This window comes from Hemicordylus capensis, chromosome 1 (genome assembly GCF_027244095.1).
Source record: "Hemicordylus capensis ecotype Gifberg chromosome 1, rHemCap1.1.pri, whole genome shotgun sequence".
In the NCBI taxonomy this organism is placed as follows: domain Eukaryota; kingdom Metazoa; phylum Chordata; class Lepidosauria; order Squamata; family Cordylidae; genus Hemicordylus; species Hemicordylus capensis.
The window spans coordinates 49029067-49046320 of record NC_069657.1 but is presented as its reverse complement, the minus strand read 5'-3'; the positions used below and the strand labels follow the sequence as shown (position 1 = coordinate 49046320).

General features: G+C 45.3%; 1 protein-coding gene across 28 annotated transcripts in view; it reads left to right on the top strand.

The window, feature by feature from the left end:
* TTLL5 (tubulin tyrosine ligase like 5) overlaps nt 1-17254 on the top strand; it is a 253862-nt gene that overhangs the window by 53650 nt on the left and 182958 nt on the right. For all 28 annotated transcript variants that reach the window (XR_008309973.1, XR_008309988.1, XR_008309987.1 and 25 more), the window contains exons 13-17: nt 2338-2419; nt 12501-12562; nt 13349-13437; nt 13870-13911; nt 16823-16936. Coding sequence is in view for 23 of the 28 variants with exons in the window: in XM_053262503.1 (XP_053118478.1) it covers nt 2338-2419; nt 12501-12562; nt 13349-13437; nt 13870-13911; nt 16823-16936 (389 nt within the window). In the remaining 5 variants the exon portion in view is untranslated. The remainder of the gene's footprint in view (nt 1-2337; nt 2420-12500; nt 12563-13348; nt 13438-13869; nt 13912-16822; nt 16937-17254) is intronic.

The window sequence follows — 17254 nt, the reverse complement described above, 5'->3', positions numbered from 1 at the left end:
CTTAGCTGTGCAAATATTTGAGGACATTGTGACAGAGCTTCCTCTGTGCATAAATGTGTACAAATGTGTTCAGAAAAGCTGTAAATATTTGTGTCTGGAGAGATGAAACGCTGGAAGGTATCTGTAGTTCTTCTATTTTCTCTATTTCTTCTCTCCTCCTCTCCCCTAACACTTTGATTCACCTATCCATTGTTGTGTGCTTTCTTTTTGCAGATTCATATTTTACTGGGGCGGACGGGGACTCCTGAGTTCTACTGGGAAAAGGTGTACACATAACTTATTGTAGGAGAATCAAATTTCATCTGACAAAAGTGAATGTAGATGATCAAATTATCACATCAGGGTTTTTTTCTTGGTCTATCTGCATTCATATAGTGTAGATTTCTTTCTACTGTGCATCCTTGTGTAGTTGGAGTCTTCACCAAGAAATGAGGCTTCCTTACACTTGGATGATTGTATTATTAATCCAATTATTTGGCTGGTGATGCTAAACAGGAAGGGCATTACCCTGAGCTCTAGTACAGTTTCATGGCTCATGTTGTCTTCTAAGGAACAGCTTCTCATCCCTACGCCCTTCCTCTACTTCCCCCCCGCCCGACCAACCAATAATTTTCAGATTTCACAATTCCAAGTATTGTATACTTTTTAAAAAATTAAACAGTTGCCGTATTTTAAAAACATATTTGTTTTGTGATTTTTCCTTTACTGAGAAACTGTACTATGATAACTCTGAACTTGTGTAAATTCATGTTGCGTGATGAGGGCTGTGTGTTTGTGTGTGTGTGTGTGTGTGTGTGTGTGTGTGTGTGTTAGGGATGTGCCTGGAACCGCTCCTCTGCATTTTGGAGCCAGAGGGGGTGCTTCCTTAAGGGGCGGGGGAGTGTGCACTTACCCCTCCCGCCGCATTTCCCCCGCTGGCGCTCTGTTGTATCAAAGCCCCTCGGGGCGGCAGCGTACCTCCCTGCTGCCCCATTGTTGCCCTTGGCCGGAAGTACTGGGCGCACATGTGCCGCCCAGTACTTCTGGCCACTTCCGGCCGAGGATGGCAAAGGGGCGGCAGGGAGGTACGCTGCCGCACCAAGGGGCTTTGATACAATGGAGCGCCAGTGGGGGAAATGTGGTGGGAGGGGTAAGAGCACCCCCACCGCCTCCGAAACCCAAAACGGCCCTGGTTGCCAAAACGTTTTAGAGGCTTCTATAATGGCCTCCAAAACGTTTTGGGCTCAAGTTGTGTGTGTGTGTGTGTGTGTGTGTGCTTATCTTGATTTTAGCATATAAAATAAAGTTTTCTGTTTTTTTAAACCTTATGAGGGTAGTGTACATGTGCACACCATGGAAGAACCATTAAAAGATCCACTTGATTAAAGGGAAATTGCTTTTTTGTGTGTGTGTGGGGGATTATTACATATACTAGCTGATCCCACACAGAGCATCTGTGCGACAGTCCCCTCCCCGCCAAGCCTTCTGCCCTAGTCCCCTCCTCCCAAAGCCTTCTGCCCAGGCTTGCTCCCTCCTCCGTTTTCCCCTCTTTCTCTGTCTCTCATTTGTGCTCCTCCTTGCTGATTTTTAGCCTGCTTGTGTTTTCCCCGCTGGCCGTTGCTGCCTCCTCCTTCCTCCAGCCCCTGGTGTCGGGCAGCCAAGCTTCCAGCCGGCTCCTTCCTGCACGGCCCTCCCTCTAGCGAGCATCTTCCGAAGCGGCCAGCCGTTTGTCTCTGCCCAGCCAGGCTCTGCTGCTTTCTCTCCCCACAGCTTCCCCCCTCCCTTCTGCCCCAGTCCGTTCAGTTCTCCTCTCCGCTTGCCTGCTTTCCTTCCTTTCCTTTCCTCCCCAAGCGGCCACTTCCCTACGCGGCCAACTGCTGCCCAGCCAATCCGGCACCTCTGCTGCCCAGTCAATCCTCTGGGTTGCTGGAACACATCCCAACAGAGGCACGTCTATGAGAATTAATATAATAGATATTTGGAAACCAATGCAAACACTCTTAACATGATGAGTGAACTCTTATGACAGTGAAAACAGAACAAACTATTTACATCTGCTATCAAAGAGTGAGGAAGTAGTCACAAAAATGTCTCAGCAATGCATGGGAAGATAGGTGGAACTACAGTCTTTACTCAAAAACAGAAGGAGTTGGTAACTAAGGGTGAAGCAGTTGCAACAATGGGATAGTTTAAAACTAGGCAGGGCCATCCATATTGTAGCACTTTAACATTTAAAAAACATAACAAAACCACTTTCCCACATGGTAGATTGGTTATCTGTATTGGGAGAAGGTTGTGTGTTGAACCCTTGGAAATAGTTACATCCTAACTAGACATGTTGTATGTCCTTTGTTTCAGAACTTTATGGCTTTGATGTCCTAATTGATTCGAGTCTCAAGCCTTGGCTACTGGAGGTGAACTTGTCCCCTTCTCTGGCCTGGTAAGCAATTATTGTGAAATACAGGATTTGAAAATAATTAATTGACTAAATATTCTGAATTGCTATGATAAAGTAATCTTCTTGTAAGTTATTGGTAGTATGGCAGAGTGAATTTTGTTTCCTTCCCTGGAGGCAGGAAAGAGGGCTTTGGGATTGCGGACAGAAAGAAGGGCCAGCTTGCTAAATGACCATTTTGTGGAGGAGAGGCTTCCAGACTGGTCCTCCATAGTAATAGGGAGCAGGACACTTGCTGAACTCCCTGGAGCTCACCCTTGTTGCTTAGTTATAGAACAATATTTTTTTCTTTCACTCTCATTCCAACATGTCTTAGACAAGGATGGGATCCTTTATAGGCAAGGGAAGGGTATTGTTGTTGCTTAATGGACCTTGGCCCACCACATCACAGTCAGTTGGGGCGGTCTTCCACCTCTCCTCTTTCCTCCTCCACTACTATATTTATCCTTTGAGCTGGCATGGCAGAAGATGGGCCTGAGCAGGGTTAGTTTAGCAGTGGTAAAGTATTATGTGAGTCTCCCTGAGCAGTATTGGACTGGAGGGGCAGGTTATAAATATTTTAAATAAATAAAAGCAGAGTGCCATGTTCTTCTAGTCATGTCTTTTCCTTAAGGCCAACATGGAAGGAAGCCACTGCAGCCATCTATGCAACGGCCAGATAGATGGCCCGGCTCATGCAGTTTGCTGTGTCACCTTCAGGATAGTGTTCCTTTCCACAACCCCATCCATGCCTTTTATTGATTGATTGTTCAGTTTTTATACCCCCTTTCATAATGCATCTCAAGGTGGTTTACAAAAGTTAAAATACAATAAAATTCCATAAAAGTTACATTTAAAACCTTAAAATCAATCAAACATTAAAACCATAAAACACCAAGAAACAATTAAAAATAAACAATCACAAGAAAGCTGAGAAACCTGGAGCCTCTAGGAAGTAAAAGCCTGGGTAAATAAAAAAAGTATTTAGTTGTTCTTTAAAAGCAGCCACAGTTGTCACAGAGTGAATGTTTACTGGGAGAACATTCCAGAGTCTCGGGGCAGCAGCAGAGAAGGCCCTGTTCTGTGTGCATAACAATCTAGCCTTTCTTAACGTCGTTACACAGAGCAAAGGCCCGCCTGATCTTGTTGGGTGGGCAGAACCCTTGGAAGCAGGTGGTCCTTCCGGTATCCAGAGCCCAAGCCATTAAGGGCTTTAAAGGTAGTAACCAGAATCTTGAATTGGATCCGGAAACAAATTGTCAACCAGTGCAGCTTTCAGAACAGGTTTACTGTAATATGCTCTGAGCGAGTAGTTCCAGAGAGAACCCTGGCAGCTGCATTCTGCACCAACTAAGCTTCTGAATATTTTCCAAGGACTGCCCCACGTAGAGCGCATTGCAGTAATCCACGTAGAGCGCATTGTGACGTGACTAAGAAATGGGTAACCATGGCCGGATCTGTCTTCTCAAGAAAGGGCTGTAGCTGGCATACTAGCCGAAACTGTGCAAAGGCATCTCTGGCCACTGCCTTCACCTAAGCATCCAAAAGCAGAGCTGGCTCTAGCAACATCCCCAAGCTACGCACTTGCTCTTTCAAGGGGAGTATAACACCATCCAGAGCTGGTTGAATTACCCTATCCCAATTGGCTTTCCTACTGACCAATCGCACCTCTGTCTTGTCTGGATTCAACCTGTTTTCTAGCCAGCCCATCCCTGCTTCCAGCCCCTGGTTCAGGACATCTGCTGCTTCCCTAGGATCTGATATCAGGGAAAGGTAGAGCTGAGTGTCATCTGTGTATTGATGACACTTCAGCCCAAACCGCCTGATGACCTCTCCCAGCAGTTTCATGTAGATGTTAAACAGCATGGGGGACAATACTGAACCTTGTGGGACCCCATAGTCCAGAGGCCAAAGAGTCAAGCAGAAGTCCCCCAGGACCACCTTCTAGAACCTCCCCCGCAAGAAAAGACCGGAACCACTCCAATGCACTACCCCCAATCCCTATACCTGAGAGGTGGTCTAGAAGGATATCATGGTCTATGGTATCAAATGTTGCTGAGAGGTCCAGCAGAACCAACAGGGACGCACTCTCCCTGTCTAGTTCCCAGCATAGGTCATCCACCAGGCTGACCAAAGCAGTTTCAGTCCCAAACCCAGGGCAAAAGCCAGACTGAAATGTCTAGATAATCTGTTTCATCCAAGACCCTTTGCAGCTGCATAAACATCATGTGCTCTATCACATTGCTTAGGGAAGGTTAGATATAGGCTGATAGTTCCAAAACTGGTGGAATCAAGGGAGGGCTTTTTTAATAGTGGTCTTACCACCGCCTGCTTGAGGCTCGATGGCATCTTTCCTTCGCTTAGTGAAGCATTAATAATTGGCTCCAACCACTTACCAGTCCCTTCCCTGGCAGATTTTACTAGCCATGAAGGGCAAGGGACCAGAGCATATGATGTTGCCCGCACACTGCCTAGGATCTTGTCCACTTCCTCAGGCTTCACTAACTGAAAGGAATCCATCACAATTGGACCAGATGGTTGCCAAGGCATGTCTCCTGGAACTGCCAAAATCCTGGAGTCCAAATCAGCATGGATGTGAGCGATTTTATCTGCGAAGTGATATGCAAACTGGTCATAGAGGGCTGCTGATGGTTCTTCCCCCATCACCCGGTGGCCTGCGAAGCAATGATTTTTCCACCTGAAACAGCTCTGCTGGCCTACACTCTGCAGACAGAAGGGAGGCAGAGAAAAAACATTTCTTTGCTGCCCCCACCGCCATGGATTAGTCCTTAAAATGAGCTCTAGCTTGTGTTTGTTCAGATTCATTACGAGTCTTCCTCCAGTGTGGCTCTAGCAATAGTCTGAGTGTTTCATCGCCCTAAGCTCCACCAAGCTGGAAAGGTCATTTCGGAGTGACCATATCAGTAGCCTGGGCTGTCTCCACATTCCAGAGATTCACCAGGGCCTCAACAGTGTCACCAGTTCTGGACACTGGAAACTCCCTAAAGGGTGTCTGGAAACAGAGTGGCTCCATAAGCCTTCGGGGGCAGAACATTCTAATTGGTCCACCATCTCTGCAGAGGTTGGTCGAAGCAGTCAAACTAAACACCAGATGATGATCTGTCCATGACAAAGGAGTTATGTCAAACTCCCACACCTGAAGATCATTCAGTTCCTGGTTGGCAAAACCAGGTCCAGCGTATGTCCCACCTCATGAGCAGAACTTGATATCAGTTGAGATAGGCTCATGGTTGTCATGGCGGCCATGAAGTCCTGAGCCGCTCCTGCTAGGGAGGCCTTGGCATGGACACTGAAGTTCCCTAATAAGCCTAGGGGAATCCAATGCCACCTCCAAGACCACCCCCACCAGCTCAGGAAGGGAGACTGAGGTGCAGCGGGGTGGTTGGTACACCAACAGAATCCCTATCCGATCTCATAGGCCCACTGTCAGGGACAAACTCTGTGCCAGGCCAGTGGGGAGAATTAGAACCACTTTCTAATGAGATGAAGATTATCTTGGGTATTTTATATTTTCCCCAAAGAGCTATAATTGTTATCCTTATGGATGCTTGACCAGAGTTCTTGCAGGTCAGTTTCTGATGGTCTTGGGGTGACCTGAAGATATATTGGTGGTTTTTTAAAAAAATCTCTAGAAAGAAGAACCTAAAGGCACCAATCACTCCCCCAACTGCCCCCCATGTTAATCAATGGGATGGAATTTTGTGGGCTCGGGGTACATTTAACAGACATATAGGTGGATGCAGCTAATGTAACTCTATTTGGTGAGAGGAGGAGGACTTAAACAAAAAGAGTGAGGGATTTCTCAGCTTGAAGAATCCTTCCTCAAGGCAGTCACAACCTCTTTCTCTTCTGAGGGGGAGAGTTATCTAAAACTCTAGGTTTCTCACCTGCTGTTGTATAGCTTTGTGATCTGGTTCGTGATCTGTTGAATCCATTAGAATGGGTTCTGCGCCTGTGCGGAAGCCTCTCTATGTCGAGTTCCACAGCTCCTTTTCGTCGCCTGTGCCCTGCCCCACGTGACCACGTGGCTATTTAAGGCGGGAGGCAACGCAGGCACCTCAGTTCCTTTGCGACCGCCGTAGAGATCACTCTCTCGATTTCTGCGGCTCCTTCGTTCTGGTTCCTTTTTCTTCTCAAGAGTTCTCCTTTTTGCTGCCTAATTTGGTTTTTACCCGGACTGTTTTTCTACTATTCTCTTTACTATTTACTAAAATACTATTTACTATTATACTATTACTATACTATTTCTGATTTGGACGGATTGATCTTGGTTAAGACCTCGGACTGTTAACATTTTGCCTCTTCTTGCTGATTCCATCTGATGAAAGATTGGACTGGTTTCTGGCTCATTGACCACGGACAGTTAAAGGCGTGAGTACTATGGATACCCCCAAAGGAAAAAAAGACTTTTAAACGCTGCACTATGTGCAAAGCAAAGTTACCCTCACAAGATGGCCATAGTTTGTGTTTACTGTGTTTGGGGGAGGCCCACGTTATTTCACCCTGCAAGATTTGTCAGTCCTTCTCTAAACAAACGAAGAGGAATCGGGAACTACGTTTAAGGGCTGCAATTTACAATGATGTGTTAGCTGCACCCTCTTCATCGAAGTCTCCTCAGACGCAAGGCGTGAGGGCCATGGGTTCGTCCCAGTCTAAAACCTCTATGTCCTCTGTGAAGACCCCTAAGTCCTTAAAGAGTCTGGGTGATAAAATGGCGGCTGCGGGTGAGCCCGCTAAAAACCGCGGAGACCAGTGAAGATTGTCTGAGTCAATGCCGTCTCTGAGTTCTGCTCAGAATATCGTCTTCGTCTTGGCATCAACAGCACCACCGACATCGAGGAAATCGACACCGAAACCTTTGATGCCGAAAACACCGCTTGGCTCGACATCAAAGACTTCTATGTCAAATACAGCTTTGACATCGGCCCAACACACATCCCTGATGTCGAAGACATCGACAACGACATCGATGGAAGCGACAGGGCACTCTCCGAGGGAACAACAGCTCTCGACGCTGATCATATCTGCATTACAACCCACGCCAGCATCGTCACACTCAATACAGGCAGCTAGGAACCTAGTGCCTGCACCGACGCCTATTTGATCCCCTTCGACATCGAGGGATGGAGAGCAGGTGACCACCTAAAACACCCCGGCTAATATCACCACTGTGACCCCAAGATTCCGGGCCCCTATAACGTTCACCCTCTAGGACGCAAATGTTTCGGACACACAGGCACCACCTTTGGATCCTCTTCTCAAGATGTTGGATTCGGCAAACACTACTCCCTCTACATTTCATGGATTTCAGCGTTCGGAGGATGAGGCGGCTCCTGTTGCCAAGGCGGCACCTCAGCTGTTGACTGCGGCTTGGCTTGCTACCACCGCACCATGGCACACTTGCAACTTCAGACACTATGTGTCTCCATCAAGGGAGACAGCGCTGCCAAGCACCTCTTCGCCTGGTGTGGCGTATTACTTTTGGGAGGACCGCGCTTGGGGAAAAAAGAATTTCCACAATCCAAAAACATCCAAAGACCCCTTCCGCACTTCCCATCCACCCACTCTCAGCAGGGGATGCTCCACCTGCTCCTGTAAAAGTGTGCAATATGGCAGGGACTCAGACCCTCCTTCTGACTACACATACTCAAACTCCGTTACGATGCTTTACCACGACAGTGGCACAGACAGACCCCATACTGGCACCTGTCCCCCTGCATCTGCAGTCGCCACGGACAGACCCATCTCACCGCTCTGTTTCTGACCCTGATTCTGATCATAGTCAACATGGGTCTTCTGACTTCGAATCGGATACTGAAACGGTGGAGGCCAACCCATCACCAGATGTCGCCACACCTGCGCATGTTTTACCAACAGAAGAACTTAAACCATATCACTCTCACATGAAACAGATGGCCGCGGCCTTGGGGCTGGATATGTCCTCGCAGCTGAAGACTATCGACGATCCAGTGTACGATTTTATGCAACGTTCTCAATCCACTCAACCAGTTGCTTTGCCACCCCATCATCTCCAATGCAGCACAGTGCGCATGGCAGGAACCGCATACTTCTGTGCCTACTTCCAAATGTTTGGAGGGCCTTTTTTGAGTGCAGGAGCAGGACAATACATGCCTGTTTAAACATCCGGTCCCAAACTCGCTGGTTATTGATTGTGTAACCACCTCCAGGTCGGAAAGGAGACACACCACCACTGCGGATGAAGGCAGGAAGATGGACGTGATGGGAAGGAAGCTCTACTGCACTGCCTGTCTTTCTATTAAGGTGGCCAATTACTCTGCATGCATGGCAAAATACAGTTATTGTATCTGGGAGAACCTAGAAAAGGACTTAGATACTTTGTCACCAGAGGAACTGAAACTCAGATTCCGAAAAACACTACAGAAGGCAGGTGATCTTATCTGTCAGCAGTTAAGCACGGCAAAGCACTTGGCGGAGTCTGAATCCCGGTCCATCACTATGACCATTACCCTCCGTCGTCATGCTTGGTTGAGGTCAGCGGCTCTATAACAAGATATGAAAAATAAAATAGAGGGACTGCCATTTGATGGTAAAAGCCTCTTTTCAGAGGAAACTGATGCCACTATGGAGAAGATGAAAAAGTCCAAGTTTACCGCCAAAACTTTTACATCTTCAGCTTCAACCTCCACATCCTATCGTGGAAAACAAAGGTCCTTTTATCACCCCCGGGCCACATATAAACAACAGGACCACAGGGACTACCAACCGTACACTAAACGCCTGGTTCAACGTGGAAAATTTGCCTCGAATCAACGTAACAAGCAATCCGAGGGGAACAAGCAGAGGCTTTGAGGTGCAAGCCAGACCATTGCAACTACCTGGAAAACTCCTTTGCTCTCCCTCCCAGAACATCAGGGAGGACTTGATTCCGGCCTACACCATCTCGCAGCCGGCTCCACTAGCCATCAACTCCATCAGGTTGGCAAGTCATGCACAAGCATAGTGCAATATAACATCAGTTCGGTGGATTTTGAAAATTGTCACATCAGGCTATGCTATAGAATTCAAAACACGCCCTTTGTTCAGGGGCATCTGCTTCACAAAAGCAACATCAGCCCTACTTCAGGAGGTCCAGGAACTTCTACAAAAGGGACCAATAGTTCCAGAGCGATGGGCACAGCGACGGGAGGGGTTTTACTCCTGTTATTTCCAAATCCTGAAGAAAGATGGCAAGCTCCGGCCGATTATGGACTTAAGACATCTGAACAAGTTCATCTCTGTGAAAAAGTATCAGATGATGACGTTACAATATGTCCTACTACTTCTGCATCAGGAAAGGTGGCTTGTGACATTAGATTTAAAAGATCCCTATTTTCACATAGGAATCCAGCCATCCTGCCGGAAGTATCTACGGTTCACAGTGAGCACCAAGATCTACCAATACCAAGTTCTGCCCTTCGGGCTTTGAACTGCCCTGTGTATCTTCACCAAGTGCATGGTGGTAGTTGTAGCCCACTTAAGAACAAAAGGAATGAATCTGTATCCCTTTCTCGACGATTGGCTCCTGTCATCCAAAGACAGAAAAGAGTTAAGTTCACAGATACAATACATGTTGCAACTTCTCCAGGACCTCAGGATACAGGTCAACTGGAAAAAATCCAACCTGACAACAGTAACCACCATACCGTACATTGGAGCACTGCTAGATGCTACACTGGGGCTGGCATTTCTACCAGAGGATTGTTATCAGGCCATTGCGTTGTTGGTTCGACAGTTTCAAGACACTGGCTTACAAGCAGCACATCAGATTCAATGCCTGTTAGGCCTGATGGCCTCTTGCAAGTCGATGGTGCATTACACCCGATTGAAAATGAGAAAACTACAGCTGTGGTTCTTATCGTCTTTCAATTTGCTCAGGGACAACCCTGCAGATGAACTGCTTGTGCTGGGGCTGATCTTTCGCTCGCTCTCCTCAGGGGGGTGCCATTTCAAATGCAGCCTCCGTCAGTGTGAGTCACGACAGATGTTCCAAAGACTGCCAAACTGTCCGGATCTGCTGACGCAAGAAGAGAGACTAGTTCTGAACCCCGAGGTTCTCACACTGCAACTGACTGTGGCGAATTGACTGTTAAAAAAGATCCTGCTAAATGCACGTAAATTTTCTACCAGGAATAACTACACCAGTAAGTGGAAGAGATTTACTGCTTATGCAAGGGACCATGGCTTCCGTCCCAAAGGCGCTAACATCCAGGATGTCTTGCTCTATCTCACAGCTCTGAAGGCATCTAAACTCTCCAATGTGTCCATAAGGGTCCACCTCGCTGCCCTGTTGTCCAGGCATCCTGGCTGGGATGGCAAGACGTTGTTCTCTCATCCTTCCTGTAAGAGTTTCCTGAAAGGCCTCATGAATCTCTATCCACCTCTCTGTAAGCCCCTGGAACAATGGAGCATCTCTTTGGTCCTTTCTGCTTTGACGGAACCATCATTTGAGCCCATGAGTTCTTGCAAGCCTAAAACATGTTTCTTTAAAAACCGCCTTCTTGGTGGCTATCACCACTGCTCGCAGGGTGAGTGAACTTACGGCACTCCGGGTGGATGTGCCTTAGACCTGGTTCTACCCGGATAAGGTTCTCCTACGCCCGGACATTGCCTTTTTTTGCCTAAGATCATGACTAATTTCCATGTCAATCCGGACATTGTACTGCCCACCTTCTTCAGGTCACCATCCACACCTCTGGAGAAGGCACTCCATTGGTTGGATGTCCGTAGGGCACTGCTTTATTACCTCTATAGGACAAAACCATTTTGAACGTCGAAGAGACTACTTATATTTTACAAGGGCCTTCATATTGCTATTGCTATATGGGTCAAGCATTGTCGACAAAGGCTTTTGCATTGGCTGGTGGAGACCATTCGCCTTGCCTACTCTATTCAAAAGATTCCAGCGCCTCAATCCATCAAAGCTTAGAGCTTATGGGACATCTGCGGCGTTTTTGTCCGGCATATCCTTTCAGGATATCTGTAAGGCTGCCACTTGGTCTTCTGAACAGTCTTTTGTGAAACATTAAGCGCTTGACTTGCGTTTGACTGCGGAGGCGAACTTTGGGAGAGCTGTACTTAAGAGGGTGTTACAGTAATTCACTGCTCCCTCCTCCTTTTGGAGCTAACTAGACACCCATTCTAATGGATTCAGTGGATAACGAACCAGATAAACAGATTGCTCATCTGTAACTGATGATCTGGTAGTGACCCGTTGACATTCATTAGACCTTCCCGAACCTCTCCTCCGCAGTTGAACTTACTTATGTACAGTAGAACTCAACTGTTCGTCATCTCATCTGACTGCTTCGGCGGTCTCCAAGGAACGGAGGTGCCTGCGTTGCCTCCCGCCTTAAATAGCCACGCGGTCATGTGGGGCGGGGCACAGGTGCCAAAAAGGAGCTGTGGAACTCGACACCGAGAGGCTTCCGCGCAGGCACAGAACCCATTCTAATGGATGTCAACAGATCACTACCAGATCATCAGTTACAGGTGAGCAACCTGTTTTTTCAGAGGGGGAAAGGATTTGACACATTTAAGCTCTTGGTGTGGGGGGCTAGCCCCCTCCATAATGTAAAACTCGTGTGTGTGTGTGTGTGTGTGTGTGTGTGTGTGTGTGTGTGTGTGTGTGTAAAGTATCCTGAGGAATGGAGATGAAGTAGGGATGGGTTCTCAACTGGAGCATAGTATTCCAATCTGATTTGAACTGCTCTGGCTTCTGGTTTTCCTCGTCCAATTGATGCTGGTTTTCACCAGTGACCCAAACCATAAGGGACTTTAAAGGTATCTCAAGAACCATCTGCTCCCACATGTGACTGCCCACTCAATGAGCTCTGTTGGAGAGGCTTTGCTTTGCATGCTATCACTTGCTGAAGTACACTTGATGTGCATAGAGGATGTGGTCTTCTCACTTGTGGTTTCCTGACTGTGGAATAACTGTTAGCTGCCTTGGGCTATTGTGTGAAAGGTGGGTTATAAATCTAAGAAATAATAAGTAAACTGGAGATGCCATTAACAGACTGCCATCTCTTTGTTTTATATTGGACAGTGATGCTCCTTTGGACCTGAAGATTAAAGCAAGTATGATTTCAGACATGTTCACTCTTGTAGGTGAGTGTTGGACTCTGCCAAGTCCAGTTCATCCTTTAGTGATAATGGGTTAAAAGTGGGAATGTTGTGTTTGAGAGAACTGATTGAGGAGTCAGTTATTTTGACTGCCAGTAAATGTGTAGATGGCCTATTGGAAAGTTGGTTATAAAGTAGTGGAGGAGGGTATGTAATAGTGGAGAGGAGTACTGTTTATGAGCAGCAGCATAGGTGTGCCAAGCTGTGTAGTATGAAAGAGCTGTGTGTGGTGAGCAGGCTATGCAGTTTGTGGATTCTGGTAGTTGTGGATTGAAGGACTAATATCTGTGTGACACTTTGATAGGCATGTGATGATGGCTAATTCTAGAACAATGACTTTGTTTGATTCCTAGTATCATCAGCTTTCTTACTTTAACTGTTAGTGTGGAAAATGCTGAAATGTAACCAAAGTGGTACATTTACAGTTTGTCTAGAAGGAGCTCCTTTGTTACTTAGCAGTCACTACTCATTAAGTTTTTATTTATTTGATTGATTGATATACCGCCCCTCCAAAAATGGCTCAGGGCAGTTTACAACAAATAAAAACAATTCAAATCAATTAACAGTTAAAATCAAAACTAAATCAATTAAATAAAATCATTTAAACATCAAAATGTTTTTGTTTTGTAAAATGTAATGGCATGGGATGACATCCACACCACTTCAGATGAGTAGTTCTTTGGACTGAATAGTTATCTTATTGAGGCTGTTGATCCAGAGTTACTAAATAGTCCAGAAGTTAAGAGTTTTTGTATATTTTCTCTCCCTCAGGCTTTGTTTGTCAGGATCCAGGTCAGCGGTCAAGTCGGACATCTTATTATTCATCTGAGGCAAGGAGAAATCCCTATCAGAAACTCCAAGTAAGGAGAAATGCAGGAGCATGGCTTTGTTTTTCCCCAAAGATGAACATTTAATTCCTTTTCCTAGTAACAAATAATTAAGATACAGGTGATAATATAGAATGATGATTGCAACTTTCTCCCCTCAGTTTTCCTGATGGGTTTGTAATTCCTTTGGTGAAATTCCTCTTGTATCTTGGTTACTATCTGGTGGCTTCTGTACTTCTGGAAGTGAAACTGGTCCTGTATGAATCCTAAGTGTCCAAGCACATATTATAGGGGTATAAATATCTCCTGGGGTTGAAGCTCAATCTAAAACAGATTGGATTTTTGCATTGATCAGAAATTATGAACATGCATCTTGTACTTCATATGTGCTGCACAAAGAGGGATGAAGGTGGGGTTTGAAGGGGAACATGAAATCTTCATTCCTTTTGCCTTGTTTTTTTGTAGCGCCCTGTCTCTGCGCAGTCCCGAACAACAAATGCCAAATTGGTAGGTATTGGGCTCTTTATTGCTTTATGAAACTTCAGGTTACTTTTAAATTTAGAGTTATTCTTTATTATAACTGCAGTACCTTTGAGACTTACACAAATAGCAGTGGTAAAGACATTTAAGGGAAAGAGATGAACAGAATATGTTCCAAATATCAGGAGCTGCAAGCCGAAAATTATCTATGCAAAGCTATTTAATTTCTGTAATTCTCCAGGAATCTTACATGTAATGTAGAATTGAAATTTGCCTCTCTGTTTTGCTCAGTGTGTGAAAGATGAATGATTTATTGCCCTCATGGTCGTGTTTAATTTAAGAATATGCTGAAGTTGTACATAGAGATGCCAGCAAAGTGGTCTCTGAGCTAGGCTTGGAGACTACTTCAGGAGCCTGTAGAAGCTTGCCTCAAAGGAGACGTGAGCATTGCAATCTACCGACTACTTACCGACTACTCAGTTAACTTCTGAGCCAGCTAACTTTCTTTCCTTGCTATTGATGACTTAGTGTAGCCATGAGAGCTGCACTAATAGATCTCTCCTGGCAGAGCAAAGCCCTTATCAGCCAAGAATCCCAGTCTTCCATGAGTGCTCCAAACTCAGGCTTGAAAAGGTGTATGACGAATCCTAGCAGTTGTCTTTTCAAGCCTGAGTTTGGAGCGCTTACATGAGCTCCAAAAGGCAGTCGTACTGCATGGCTTGGGGAAGCCCTAAAGGATTCTCTTTACCTGTACAGTGCAACCTTGAGTTTGGAGCACCAGCAAATGCCTCAAATTTGGGCTGCAGTCTGGCTCTTGTCTTCATCATCACCGTTGTTGTTGTTGCTACTGCTACTTTTATTCAGGCAAAAAGACTAACCTTTTGTGTACAGTTTATTTAATAGCTTTGTTTGAATAATTTTTAAAAATCCACTAATCTAACAAAATGGTCTCCTTGGCTTTGCTAATTTGGCTGCCTTGCAGCCAGGAGTCAGTGGGCGGACAGAGCTGTCGGCGTGCTTCACCTCTGTCTTATTTATATATTATTTATTTTTCTATGTAAACCACTTTGAGAATTTTGTTGAAGAGCAGTATATAAATATTCATAGTAGTAAAACCCTGGAGAGCTGCTGCCAGTCAGTATAGACAGTCCTGAGCTAGATGGACCAGTGATCTTACTCTGTATTATTATTATTATTATTATTATTATTATTATTATTATTATTATTATTAATTCAATTTCTATACCGCCCTTCCAAAAATGGCTCAGGGCGGTTTACAAAGAGAGATAACAAACAAATAAGATGGCTCCCTGTCCGCAAAGGGCTCACATTCTAAAAAGAAACATAAGACACACACCAGCAACAGTCACTGGAAGTACTGTGCTGGGGTGGATAGGGCCAGTTACTCTCCCCCTGCTAAATAAAGAGAATCACCATGGTAAAAGGTGCCTCTTTGCCCAGTTAGCAGGGCAAAATCACTTCCTATGATATGGTGAGAAAGTCCTTTCCCTGATATTCTGACACATGTGCAGTTTATTACTACTGCTTCTTGAGTGTGTTATATGCTGAATGTAGTGCTTGTTTTTGCTTTTGTTTTCAGCTGGCCATGATAAGAGCACAATATTCCAGAATAGTCCTCACTGAGTAAATTGAGTTGACTCCTGCATATATTCTAGTCATCTTTATTTCTCTAGATTTGTACACTTCTAAGGTTTACCTGTCACCTTAAGTGGTGCAGCGGGGAAATGCTTGACTGATAAGCAGAAGGTTGCCGGTTCAAATCCCCACTGGTACTATATTGGGCAGCAGCAATATAGGAAGATGCTAAAAGGCATCATCTCATACTGTGCGGGAGGAGGCAATGGTAAACCCCTTCTGTATTCTACCAAAGACAACCACAGGGCTCTGTGGGTGCCAGGAGTTGAAATTGACTTGACGGCACACTTTACCTTTAAGGCTTACCCACTTCATGTTTTTGAAATCTTTTTTCCTTCTTCTTCTTTTTTTTAAAAGGTTTTTTTGTTGAAAGCTTGGAGTTAATATGCGCATTGCGTTGCTGACATATCATCTTCCTGTTATGTTAAGAGGCATGAAAACAGTGTCAAAGAATAGGGTGTGCTCCTAGTAGTCCCTTTTTGATCTTTCTAGAGGTGTAAGTAAGCTAAGCCCTTAATCTGTGGTACAGCTGAACTTGGTTTTAACTTCAGCTACTTTGATCTCAGGATTTTAAACACTTTCTGCAGGAACTTATTGTCTCAGTCTTTAAATGCCTTAGACTCCAGCCTTGGCAGTGCAACTAGGTTAAAATTGTCCTGCCAGGACTTCAGATTTTCTTTTTTTCTTTTTCCATTTTGAAATTGCCTGTGACTAATGCAGACAGCCACCTTATGACTGAAATGGAGATGAGTGCAGAAAATGCAGCCTCCTTACTCAATAAAGATATTTGGATGTGGTAATCTCAGTGCTTGGGGAACTGGTGAAAATACTGATGAGCTAAATTTATTTTGCTTACTGTAGCTTCATCTCCCCAGCAGACTTACTACAAACCATGGGCAGTTCAGCAGGGGAGAGCTGGGAATGTTATCCCATAGGCACTAAAGCCAAGAACATGTGTCATGTTTTGCCCATAGAGACAGAAGCTGTGAAGGCTGGCTCCTACTGCTTTGGGGTGGGGTTCTGTGGTCAAACACTGGGAATGTGAAGTTTGGCTTTGGTATTTAATGGGGTGTGGACCTTGCTATAGTTGGAGGCAGGGAGTGTGAATCCTGGCATTAGTGCCCTTGGATTCTTCTGCATTCAAGTGTGACTCTTGGCTCAGGAGTCTGGAGTGTCTCTCTTGCTGGGCAAATGGATGTGGCATTTGAAATCTATTACAAAATAATTTGGAATAAAATTAGAAGAAAAGGCTAAAATCTGGTTTCCCATTGTGATTCTGCAGCGTTCTCGGCCTCTCTCTGCCAGTGATGCTGAGATGAAAAACCTGATGCCCTCAGCAAGGGAGAAAGTAGCAGGAAAGCATGTTGGCTCCATGCTAGGCCTTTCCATGGAGGAGGTAAGAGAAGTCATGTACCATATTCAACCATAGTACTTATGATACGTGCAAGTGAAACGAGGGATCTTTCTCATTAATTAGTGCATTTGGCTACTAGATGCCCCTTCCTGGTGTCAGCAGAGTGAGGCCAAGGATGGCATCTTGACAGCACAATAGAAAAAACAAATGGCAAGGAAGAAAATGGCTAGCATATTTAGAGTGGAATTATTAATGCTGGCCCTATAACTAAGTGGATTTTAGCACATACAACTTAAACGACTGGAGTATTCACAAGTACCATCTCAATGAATTTTGTAAAATGAGATACTATCCTGAGGC